Source organism: Lissotriton vulgaris, chromosome 8 (genome assembly GCF_964263255.1).
Source record: "Lissotriton vulgaris chromosome 8, aLisVul1.2, whole genome shotgun sequence".
Classification (NCBI taxonomy): domain Eukaryota; kingdom Metazoa; phylum Chordata; class Amphibia; order Caudata; family Salamandridae; genus Lissotriton; species Lissotriton vulgaris.
This window is the reverse complement of record NC_141696.1, coordinates 1,578,856,119-1,578,868,956: the sequence shown is the minus strand read 5'-3', so window position 1 is coordinate 1,578,868,956 and position 12,838 is coordinate 1,578,856,119. Positions and strand designations below refer to the sequence as shown.

Below are 12,838 nucleotides of genomic sequence, written 5' to 3'. Positions count from 1 at the left end.
GGCATGGAGCCTGACTCCGTAGCCTACATCATCTTTTTCACCTGAAAGTCCAAAAGAACAATAGTTTGTACCTTATGGAGCTAGTTCCAAAGCCAACAGTGTAGCATTGAGGCTGGTCCATGCCAAAGGTGTCCTCTAAATCGTAACCAGAGAGGGCCCCGCAGAGAGCTGGTACTTCAGAGATGTGGCTGACCTAGTCTGCCGCAAGCTCTGAAATTTCAAATGCGTACTGAAACTTCTATAGGGCAGCAATGGACTCTGATGAAAAAGAATTATACTCCTTGGAAGGCCTGCTTCTTTCTTAATGTTCTCTAGGGGAAGATTAATAGGACCTTTTTATGCTGCCTCTGCTTTTGATGACTTTACTCTGTGGTGACCCTGACAAATGTCAAAAATGAGCTCAGCCTCTCGTTCCGCAGCGATCGTATTTTGCGTCTGATCCCAGCTCTCACACAACAGTTTCATAAGAATTTTCAAGCACCAGAGGCACTTGGAACAAAGGTCTATCGCAGACAAATGTCAGCAACGCTTGGCAGGGTTTCATGCTAGACCATTACTGAATATTGCCATAAAAGGCAAATCTTACTGAGAAAACGTCACTGTTGGGGGTATGCATCTGTTATGTCGCCAGCGCTCATGAACTTAGGACTTCACCAACCATGAAGCCATGCAGATCTGCAGCTAAGAACCAACACCGCGTCTGACACACGTGAACACTACAGGTTCATATATCCATATTCAGTCTGGCTCAGGGGCCGAAGTGCATTAAAAGAAATTATGGGATTTCACATCTAGAGTACAGTGGGGGCAGGGTCACATTTGTGGCTAAAAAGACTAAAATATTCCCAAACTATTTAGTTGTTCTTTCAGTTAACTGCTTCTGATAGAACACACAGCCTAAATAAAAAATAAACGGAACTACATTCTCTTACCAGCAAAGTGTGCTCTTTGACGAAGACAGGTGAGTGAGTCCACCCATGTACATAACTCTAGATAGCCCAAAAGTGTAATGCTTCCACATAACTGTTCCATACGAAGGCCTTAGACCCGTAAGGACTGTTCCAGGCCGAAACATGTCAACCCATTCACCAGGTGTCGTGGATCAGTGACTCATCCACTGAATACCAGTTTTGTTTTTAGTCTCATCCCTATCCATCTATAGAAGGTAATTTTAACTCCCTAACCACTGTTCAACATCTAGACAGTCTCCCTACTGATGGAGGTTATGATGTCACTTGGAGAATAGGACAATCAAGTGGCAGACCAAATGATGATGCTACCTACCAAACCACACCAAGTGGAGATTATATACGCCTCAAACTGTGAACGTGTGGATGAGGGTCTCCTAGAACACTATCCCTGAGATTCTGGTATGGAGAACTACATGGTTCAGTCTCCCCCTTCTTTTGATTAAATACTTATTTTGTGCCCCATTCTGTCTTCCATTAAGTGTGTGGAATTTAAATCTGAAAAATACACTCAAACAGCAATTTATATAACCCCTTCGATGCTCATGACGAGCTCAGCTCGTCATGCAGTACACTGGTCGTGTGCTTATGACGAGCTGAGCTTGTCATGAACAATGGTAATCCAAGGTTCTGAGCACAGGAGGGGAGTTGCTGCAGCAGTGATGGTGTTAATTGAGTTTCCACTATTTGGTTCTGTAGATCACATGCTTGGCATACAATTGCCATGCATTGTTGTGAGTGGAGGTAGTATGTTTTTTGTATCAAGCAGAGGTTTCGATTTGGAGGTGACACATGATCACTCCCTAAAACTAACAATGAGTGACATAGATTCCACCATCGATTTCTTTCCGCTATTTGTTTTGGACATACCTTTCTGGACTCCAGTACTATTATGATATTGAAGCAAAGATTTTGCAACCAGGCAACAAAATTGCTTCCCAGAAGACAGACACAAGGGCACCGCGCAGTCACCAACGTCTTCAGAACTAAACCAGATGATTTTAAGGCCTAGTGGTATGAGTGGCATATGCAGAACCCACCCCTCCACTTTTGTCTAATACCTCCTGGTAAATTTGTGGTCATATCAACGTAACGTGTGCCACCTTCATCTACTAAAAGGCCACAAAGAATCAAACCGTTCCACCTGCCAGGCATTTAATAACAAAAATACCATTCCCTTTAGAAGTGAGTGCCGGTGGATGCAATACAGAATGAATGTTCGAGGTCTGCTGACCCATCAGCTGCAGTCTGCATCCAGGCAGCAACCTCGGGTGACTAAAAAGGCCATTCTAGTATCCTGTGAGGCCAAGTGAAGTGGCACCCACAAGGCCTTTCTTCAGATAGCTCTGAGTTCAGAGAAGATCTGTCTTTAGGACCCGTAGTGAATCCCACTCCTGGGACCCGGACTACACCTAGGATTTCACAATCCACAATTTCAGAGGATCTTCCCTTTGGGATTAGACCTCGAGCGAAGCCTTTGTACCAGAGCAAATGTTGGTCTTGTGAGAACCCATGCTTCCAGTCCCCTGCCACCACAAAGAATCAACAGTTGTCACCGACCACTGTTCCACAGTAATGATAGTCTCAAAAGCCCATCTCGTCTCCGGAGACACGCGGACACCAGCATGTCCAGCCATGATGTCAAGAGATAGTATTTCGGCACAGAAATACTGAGACATATGCAGTGGAACCGAAGTCCACTCTGAGCCCTGCTTTGAAACCAGACTCGCTACTGAGTGACTCAGCACCATCTGAAGAGCAGGGAGAGCAGCCTATTAGGAAGAGGAAGGTCAGTCCAATCACAGTTCACATTTTCTCAGGTCCCACATCCCCAGCTTGCGCTACCTGGTTGTCCCAATGCAAATAAAAGACTCTGTTGAAGAGGTACATGAAACACAAAAGGTGATGGGAGGCTGCATGCAATCAGTCTAACCACTGGCATCGCTCGGGGTAGCACTCAACCCATCATTCTCTTGCTCATCATGCCACCCCAGTTTGAACCGAGCCCTTTCAAAATCAGTCTGACCCTGTGCCTCATGGGAATTGTCCAGCCCGAACTGCCGAGCCAGGTTCTTCCTGAACTGGAACACAAGCATCCTGGGACCAGTTTCGCCCTTGTTGTGGGCTCATCAGCCCGGTACAGCTTGGTTAGCGATTCTGATTCCAGTTGTCCATGTTGTACCCAGACTTACAGTGCATCTTTACAGAGTTATTGGTAAAATATACTCTAGCTCTTTAAAAAAAATATAAGCATATATCGATGTCAAGAGAATAATTTGACATAATGAAAGATGTATTTTAATCCTTGAGTACAAATTGAAGATATTATTAAACTTAACTTTGTATATGTTATATCCTGGCTAACGTCTTCCCAGACTTTCTGTATTTGCTACTTCTCCTGCCCCTATTCACTGGAACGATATATCACATAGGTTTTCACATATTCTAAAGAGCAAAGATAAACCAACTCCATGGATCCTTTCGGGGTAGACGTACAGTGCTGTTGACAGTAACTTCCTTGAGTGTTATTGCTCTGGTGCTGGTCCCGGGATCATTGCCTATTACTGGACTAGAGTACTCCCAATGCAGAGGCATGGTACTCGGTCATGCACTTGCATGCCCCAGTCTACATCAATCAATCTGGATTTGTATAGCGCCTCTAATCACCTGTGAGGGTATCCAGGCGCTGACAGCGCTGCTTCAGGGAGAGTCCCTTGAACAGCCAGGTCTGGAGATCTCTTCTGAATTCCAGTAGAGGATGAGGTCTGGAGGGGAAGTGGGAGGTCTTTTCAAGACCTCCACTTGCAATAAAGGTGCTCTCTCTATCAACTGCATTACTTATATCTGTGTAACTGGATCAGTGTGCGTCTACCTTCAGAAGATGTGTGGTACTCTGCATTACTCTCAGGTTACTGAAGAGAATTTTTATCATGACTCCGTAAATTCTATGCTAGGTGTTACATTTTGTCAGATCTGAGCACTTTTCTATATGCACCCTGTTAGAAATGGGATCTCTGGCTGGCCAAGGGCTTGGGCCAAAGTCAGTCAGAGACCACCACTCTAAGTCAGGGCAAGGGAGTTACATGCCAAGATAACCCCTGCTCACCCCCTTGGTAACGTGACACGAGCAGTAAGGCTTAACTCGGAGTCGATGTAAGTTAAGCGTTTGCGCGCGCACCCAGCAACAACACCCAAATCCCATCACAAAGAAAACTCCACACAAGGTTATATATAAAAATAGCCTTTGTATTATACCAAAACACATTAGATAAAAACACACACTTTACAATGTGCCAACAGGCACAGGCAGAATTTACAGGGGATATGTACAACACGGGGCCACCTGGACCACTGTCAAGAATATGCACTTTTAGACTTAGTACTTGGTAGAATTAGCACTTGTAGGAATAGTAATTGGCACATAGAACACTTGTAGCATCAAATAGCAAATGTAGCACAAAATATCAAAATAGAGCACACAACCAGTAACTACTGGTAACCGGTAAGTACCACCTACGCAACCCTAACCACCTTAGGAGAATATCACGCAGGGAACCAGGACTTCACTAGCACACCTGTACTAGAAAGAACCACCTAAGTATCACTATACATTTAGGGGTATAGGCAAGAACACATTACACATGATGCATCACAGCATTCGGAGGTGTAGGGAAGAAAACACATGATGCATAAATATACATTCAGCGGTGTAGCAACAAGGCACATGACGCATCAAAACACCTTCAGAGGTGCAGCACAGAACAATTCGCAGAAATTACATAAACCACAACCTGTGACTTGTCCCAAATGTCAGGGGCCTAAACGTAGCAGCTGCCCACTAAGTGCTGGGCAGCTGTGGAGACAAGATGTGGCCAACACAGTGGAGCCTTGCAGGCTCTGGCCAAAGCACTCGTGCCCCCCTAGAGCCTCGTGGCTCTAAACAAACTGAATGGCCCCCTGAGCCTCTCTGGGCTCGAGCAAATGTGGCCACAATGGGGGGAGCGGCCCGCTGTCTGCCGGGGCTGCTCTACCACCCAACAATGCCCCCTCAATGTAGGTAGAGCCTCTCGGGCTCTAAATAAACAAAATGCCCTTAACAGTGGAGTCCCGCTCGGGGGACTCAGAACAATGGCCCCAAATCAGGAGGAGCACTTAGCAGGAGGGGGCGGGCACCGGCAATATGCCCCGACGCCCCCTCTAACAATACTCTCCCCCAAAGCTGCTGGGGTTAAAGGGGGAGCGGCACGCTGCCTTCCGGGGCTGCTCGGGAATGCAGGCAGCGGCCCTGCTCTCCACACTGACTCCCCAGGTTAGCCCCACTCACCGGCGGTCTGGTGCCTCCTCCGGTCGATGCCTTCCGGGGCTGCTCGGGAATGCAGGCAGCGGCCCTGCTCTCCACACTGACTCCCCAGGTTAGCCCCACTCACCGGCGGTCTGGTGCCTCCCCTGGTCGATGCCGGGGGCCTGCCTGTAGCCGACTCGGGACGCGGGGCCTCTCATCTGCTCCCGGGGCGGTAGGGGAAACGCTCTCTCCCCACCCCGGCTGGCCAGACATCCTTCTCGGTCGCACACCGGGTGCCGGCGCCGCTTCTGTGCTTGTAGCAGCACCTCTTTCTGGTCTCGCGCTGCTGCGAGGGCGGGACTTCCGGGGCAGGCTGGGGCACTTCCGGGTCACTCTAGGCAGTGGCCCGGCAACGTTTCCGGAACTCCTGGGCTGCGGCGGTGATTCTTTTCCGGCAATACGGGGTGGGCTCCCGTGAATTAACCCTTACAGCGGGGTATGCACCACAAAAGTCGGCAAATAAGCGGGGTGGGCTCCCGCGCCCCCAAACTTTGACCAACTGGTGGGGTAAAAGGCAGGGGGGGCACCTGCCTTAAATATAAGCAACAAGGGGGATCCCCACGCCGGGGAATCCCTCGTGAGGGGCGAAAACAGCTACGGGATGCTGCTCAGAAAGGGCAGCACTGCCCCAGACCTCAAGCGCTCCCCAGTACCACAATCCAGCTCTCCTAAGCGCTAGGGCAAAGTCCTCAGGAAGGGGGGGGGGGGCAAGGCTGGGCCCAGAGCCAGCTCACAGGGTCCTCCTAGGCAGGGAGGCAATTCCCAGTGGCGGTCCTCCTGGCGCCCAGCAGCAGCAGCCCCCCTCAGCAAAAGGATCCAAGAAGAGAACAACTTGTAAGGGGACACAGCCCCTTTTTATACAGTGAAAACCTTTCTTGGGTGCAGGGTGGGAGAGAAACCAGTCACAGCTGGTTTTGGAGCACTCTTGATGTGCTCAGCCACCCTTCCTATTCACTAGGGAGGTTAGGGTCATGAGTCGCACCACAGGGGGCGGAGCCAGCATTGTGTGGGGAAAGCCCAGCCTTATTCAGGTCCCAGGTGCACCCCTCCCTCACATCAGCATGCTAATCTCTCCACTCACCACCGGGGCAGACCCATCCAGACTCCTGGAGCCAGGCTCACCAGCCAGCTCCAGCCAATCATGTGCCAGCACACTCACTGCACACGCACACTCATGTCTAGAAGTGGCACTTCTACACTAGACACATTCACGCCGCACACATAATTGCGCAGCATTCAATCTCACGAGTCCGTGCATACCAAACTCGAGCCTGCACACCTCACGCATCAGGAACTACCAGGGACACAGACATTCCCCATGCATTCCTATGGGAGGGTAGGCCAGCCTCACTACACGCACACACTTTGCCCTGGGACACAGGGAAAAAGTGCGCAGAGACCAAAAATCACTACCATTGGGTCACCACACAAAGCAAAAAGTTTAGGGGTGAACCTGCCAGAAGGGCCAAGTCCAACACACTCCTAGAAAAGTTCCATATGGCTAACTTCGAACCCAAGTCTTGCTATTGGTTGTGTCTTTCAATGTTTTAATGGATGGAGTAAGGCTTGACGTTGAACAAGTACTCTTTTCTTCTTTCCGGTATCTTTTTACACTTCCCTTTCTTTTATTTGTTTTATATATTAATTTGAAAAGATTGCTTTGTACTTTTTTGTTCTATTGTTCTCCCTTTTGCTTACCCACCTCCTCTCTTGTGTCTGTTACTTCCTGATGTTTTCTCCTGTCTGCCCCCAGAGCTGGTGATGCTGCTGGAATGGTGGTCAGGCACAGAGTGCACACTCTTCACGGACCAAGAAACTGTGGATCATTTTGGGAAGGAACACGCCATTATCATTCTCAACCACAACTTCGAGATCGACTTCTTGTGTGGCTGGACCATGTGTGAACGCTACGGTGTGCTAGGGGTGAGTGCAGTCCCATTCCCAATGTGCTGCTTTTTTCCCCAGTGTCTCGCATTGTTGGACATCTTGATGCTATAACCAGTGTCCCTAAAACTGATTGTAGTGTAAAATAAATGTTCGAGGCATGTGGGCTGCTGAATTCATATCTTGTGCATAGATCGCCGCCTAGTGTTGGGTCCGGATGATCGCACATTGTTGTCCCGGAAGAGTCTTCGAAGTATCACAAGATAGGTGGCTCCTCCCCTGGACTACAGTGCGCATGGGCATCGACTCCATCCCCAGATTGTTTTTTTCCGCCATTGGGTTCGGATGTATATTGGTTCACTCTGTCGGAATCGATATAAAAGTTTCTTAAGGCCAAAAAGCCTTTAGTTTTTCGTCGGTATAGTCTAGCTTTCGGTGCCCGATTACCTCCAGCTCCCTTCGGATCCGGATTTCCAAAAGAGCGCGTGCTTCTCGACGATGAAGGCCCGGTCGACGCCACAGGCCTTATCGACGAACTATCATGGAACGGAGCCCGTTCAAGAGATGTCCCGTGTGCAACTCAAAGTATCCCCACATCGACGTCCATCCGGTGTGCAACAAGTGTCTGTCGCCGGATCATGATGAAGCCAGCTGTATGACTTGTTCCCGTTTTCGATCCAAGAAGACGCTTAAGCATCGACGTGCTGCGCGCCAGGAGGCCCAGCAGACTGCACCGGCGCCTGTGGACATATTCGATGCCGGGGATGATGAAGGAGCTGACCGGGAAGTTCGTGATAACCCGTCTAATCCCGCGTCGGAGGTCGACTCCAACTACGACGAGGATGTTGAAATACTCGAAGCGGAAGAAGTCGTCGACTAGGTAGGAGACGACGACAGGGCCTTTGGGGCCATGGAAGATAGCTCGAGCGAGGAGCTAACTCAAACTGTCATTGGGGCCGAAACGCTTCCTAAGGCTCAGGTCGAGGGATCGCCATCAGGCCTTACCCAAGATCTTCCAATAAGTTCTACGGCCCCGCCTTCGGGCTCTGCTTCGGACATTACTATCGAGCCGCAACCTGCAAAATCGAAACCGAAAGTGAACGCTCCGGTCTCGACGCAAGTGAAAGCACTGGTGTCTACATCGAAACCAAAAGTGCATATTGCTTTGGTCGGCTCCAAGTCCTCGGATCTGTCGGCACCGACAAAGCAGAAGGCCATTATCGACCCGAAGAAACAGCTCAAGGGCGTTGAGACGAAGTCTACCGCGCCCAAGGCAAAAGTCAAGGCAGTCGACCCGAACAAATCGGCGCCGAAGACAATCGACACCGAAAAAGGACTCGGTGATCCCAAGGTTCTCGAACCTCCGCGTCGACAGGACAAGGCCAAGAGCGGACAAGCCCACGAGTCCACGTCTGGGGGTGCCTCAGAGGAATCCGTCGAGTCGACGCAACATTCTGCCTCCTGCCTCCTTCACGAAGCAGGTGGCAGACTCCCTGAAACGCATCAGGGACAAGGCCTTGGGTGTCGGGCCTAAAGATCCTCCACCTTCAAAGCCTGCCGACAAACCCCAGAAAACGTCGACGCCCATCCACTTCACGCTGCCGCCGAAAGTGGCGCCGAAGGCTTTCGCCCCTAAGATAACCACCGACGTGCTAAAGAAGGCGTCTTCGGTGCCGAAGGCCACAACGGCGGTCTCGGCCATAAAGCATCGACAATCCTCGTTGGAAGAGCAACTGGAACACTTTATCGATGCCGAAACAGGCAGACTTTCCATTTATATGCGGAAAATCGCCCCGGAACAGCCAATGGAGTCCTATAAAATCCCACTGAAGAAGAAGGACTCAACTTCGACGCCCGTTCTTGTGGAACAGGTGTCTCCGCATGGCCAGGATGTCTCACCCACTTATTCGGATGTGGACATTGGGGAAGGTGATGATGAATACAGCTATCCTGTCTACACTGATACAGATGATAACAATGAACCCTGGGCAGCTGCTGCTGACCCAGGTGACCCTAACTCTACCCCAGACACTCAAATGTATGCGGTGAAGACATCACCCACTGAGGATTCGGCTGCATTTAATGCCCTCATTGAAAGGGCAGCTAAGAATCATGACGTCCAGCTCCATGCTGACCCCATTGAAGTAGACTTTCTTTTTGACACCTTTTTCCTCTCAGAGAGGACTGTCAAGACTCTGCCTATGCTGAATGGTGTCTTAAAGCATGCTGGGGAAATCTTTAAGGAGCCTACAAGAACCAGGGTGATAAACCCCAGGATTGAGAAAAAATATAAACCGGCACCTAGTGACCCTACTTACATCAAGGGACAGTTGCCGTTGGACTCTTTTGTTTCCAACCCCCGGAAGAGGGCTAATTCACAAACGACTGGTGATGCTCCTCCTCCAGATAAAGAATCTAAGGTGTTTGAGACATCAGTGAAAAGGGTGGCAGCTCAAGCGGCCAATATTTGGCGCATTTCAAACACTTAGGCTCTTCTAGCCAGGTATGACAGGGCACACTACGACACACTTGAGACCCTGTTACAGCACCTCCTAGATCAATATAAAGAGGCAGCTGAGATGCTCATCCAAGAAGGGAAGCTCATATCTAATGCTTCTATCAAATGCGCACTGGACGCAGCAGACACTGCGGCCAGAGCAGTTAACACTAGTGTTATGCTGAGACGACATGCCTGGCTCAGAATCTCCGGGTTCAAGCCAAAAATACAGACCACCATTCTCAATCAGACAGTAAACCCTGATCATCTATTTAACCCAGAGGTGGACACCACCTTGGAAAAAATCAAAAAAGACACTGACACTGCGAAGTCTATGGGGGCCCTGCAGTCCCAGCAGTTCCGGGGTGGTTCTTTTCGTCGCTCAAGCAATAGAGGTGTTTCCAGAGGCCAGCTCTCCAAAACACCACAGTACTATAAAGGGGGCACGCAGTACACTTACACAAAGCAAAGTCGGGGTGGATATCGTGGAAACAGCGCCAAAGGCAGAGGACGTGGAAGCATCAACTCCAGATCCTCTGCCACTACCAAACAGTGACGCCTTGTCACTGCCCCCCGACCACGCAACACCTGTCGGGGGGAGACTTCAACAGTTCCTGCCAGTCTGGAAGTCCATCACCACAGACAGTTGGGTCACACAGCTTATCCAGTACGGTTATTGTCTGGAGTTAACATCCACTCCACCCAACATACCCCCAAGACACCGTCCTATGTCCGCCGACCATTTGCACTTATTGCAGCAGGAGGTACTCGGCCTGCTGCAAACAGGGGCAATTGAGCTCGTGCCTGTGGACGAAAGAGGCACAGGAGTTTACTCACTGTACTTCTTGATACCAAAGAAGGACGGGTCCCTCAGACCCATACTGGACCTCAGACCCCTCAATCAGTGCATTCTGTCGGAGCACTTTCACATTCTAACGCTGCAACAAGTCCTACCGTTGCTCAGTCAGGGGGATTTTCTAGCAACGTTAGATCTGAAGGATGCGTACTTTCATATTCCGCTGCACCAGTCACACAAAAAATACCTCCGGTTCACCATCCAAGTCAAGCATTACCAGTTCAAGGTTCTACCTTTCGGACTCACCACGGCACCCATGGTGTTTACAAAGTGCCTGGCGACGGTGGCGGCGCACCTATGGAGACAACACATTCATGTCTACCCTTATCTGGACGACTGGCTAATCCAGGCAAAGTCAGCCCAGCAGTGTGCCGCCCACATGTCCCACACCATTCACCTTCTTCACGATCTGGGATTCTCACTGAATTACCCAAAGTCCCACCTGCAACCCGCCCACATACGGCAGTATCTGGGTGCGACCATAAACACTCTGGCAGCTACAGCACAGCCAAATTCAGTGCGGGTCAGCAGCATTCAATCGCTGATACAAAAATTCGGACCTCAACACTCACTTTCAGCTCGAGTGTTCATGCAGTTGATAGGCATGATGGCCTCCTGCATCTCCATAGTCCCGCACACGAGACTACACATACGTCCGCTTCAGGAGTGCTTAATACATCAGTGGACTCAGGCTCAAGGACAGTTGATAGACCTAGTGTTGGTAACCGGTCGTGCATAAAACTCTCTGCATTGATGGAATCCACAAAACCTTTGCAAGGGCCGACCGTTCCAGGAGCCTGTGCCACAGATTATACTGAAGACGGACGCATCTCTCCAGGGATGGGGAGCTCATGTACTCCACTACATAGTGCAGGGACTATGGACACCACAGCAAAGGAAGATGCACATCAACGTTCTAGAACTGATGGCTATCTTCATGGCAATGAAAGCATTCAAGGTACATCTGTGCAACAAGGTCGTGTTGATCCGGACGGACAACATGACGGCCATGTACTACATCCAAAAGCAGGGAGGTACACACTCCGCAGCTGTCTCATCTGGCTCAGAGCACGTGGAAGTGGGCCATTCAGAGGAACATCTTCCTCATGGCGGAACACCTCCCGGGCAAGGACAATCCGATGGCGGACCTGCTCAGCAGGTACAGCCACCAAATGCACGAGTGGGAGATACATCCATCAGTACTCCACCCGTACTTCCTGAGGTGGGGTCATCCAGAGAAAGACCTGTTCGCCACAAAGGAAAACGCCAAATGCCCAAGCTTTGCCGCCAGGTTCCCACACCCACACCCACAGTCGCAGGGCAATGCGATATGGATGAACTGATCAGGCAAATTTGCGTATGCTTTTCCCCCAGCACCTCTAATACCGCTGGTGGCACGCAAGCTCAGGCAGCACTCGATGACTCTCATCCTGATTGCTCCAACGTGGGCTCGCCAACCATGGTACACCACGTTTCTGGAACTGTCCGTGGTACCGCATCAAAGGCTGCGCCTCACACCCAGGCTTTTGACGCAGAGCCATGGCGACATTCAGCATCCAGATCCGCAACAGCTCAACCTGGCGATCTGGCTCCTGAGGTCTTTAGAGTTTGGCTACCTCAACTTACCTCCTGACTGTATGGACATAATCAGGGAGGCAAGGAAGCCCACCACCAGAGCATGCTATGCGGCGAAATGGAAGCGGTTTGTCATTTATTGTGCAGACCACAACATTGACCCGCTGGATGCATCTATTCAGAACATCATTTGTTATCTCTTACATCTGTACAAATGTAATCTGGCCTATGCTTCCATTCGGATACATCTATCCGCAATGGCTGCTTATCTCCAAAACAGACAGCACCTCTCACTTTTCAGACTGCCGGCCATTAAAGCTTTTCTGGAAGGACTCAAACGAGTCATTCCACCGCGGACCCCACCAGCTCCCGAGTGGAACCTAAATGTGGTCCTCACCAGGCTGATGGGTCCCCCTTTCGAACCACTGCACTCATGTGAGATTCAGTTCTTAACATGGAAAGTGGCTTTCCTTATAGCGATTACATCGCTACGACGAGTTAGTGAACTCCAGGCACTAACTAACCAAGAGCCATTTATTCAAATTCATTCCAACAGGGTGGTGCTTCGCACTAACCCCAAGTTCCTTCCTAAGGTGGTTTCTCAGTTCCATATCAACCAGACTATAGAACTACCTGTGTTCTTCCAAAATCCGGAGTCCGTTGCGGAGAGAATGCTCCACACACTTGACGTCAAAAGGGTCTTAATGTACTACATT

The 12,838-nt window shown here is 50.1% G+C and overlaps 1 protein-coding gene across 2 annotated transcripts in view; it reads left to right on the top strand.

Annotated features, from left to right (window-relative positions):
• The window catches only part of AGPAT3 (1-acylglycerol-3-phosphate O-acyltransferase 3), a 271,235-nt gene that overhangs the window by 166,872 nt on the left and 91,525 nt on the right, over positions 1-12,838 (top strand). For both annotated transcript variants that reach the window (XM_086935879.1, XM_086935880.1), the window contains one exon: positions 7,064-7,233. In XM_086935879.1, coding sequence (XP_086792005.1) covers positions 7,064-7,233 — 170 coding nt within the window. The remainder of the gene's footprint in view (positions 1-7,063; positions 7,234-12,838) is intronic.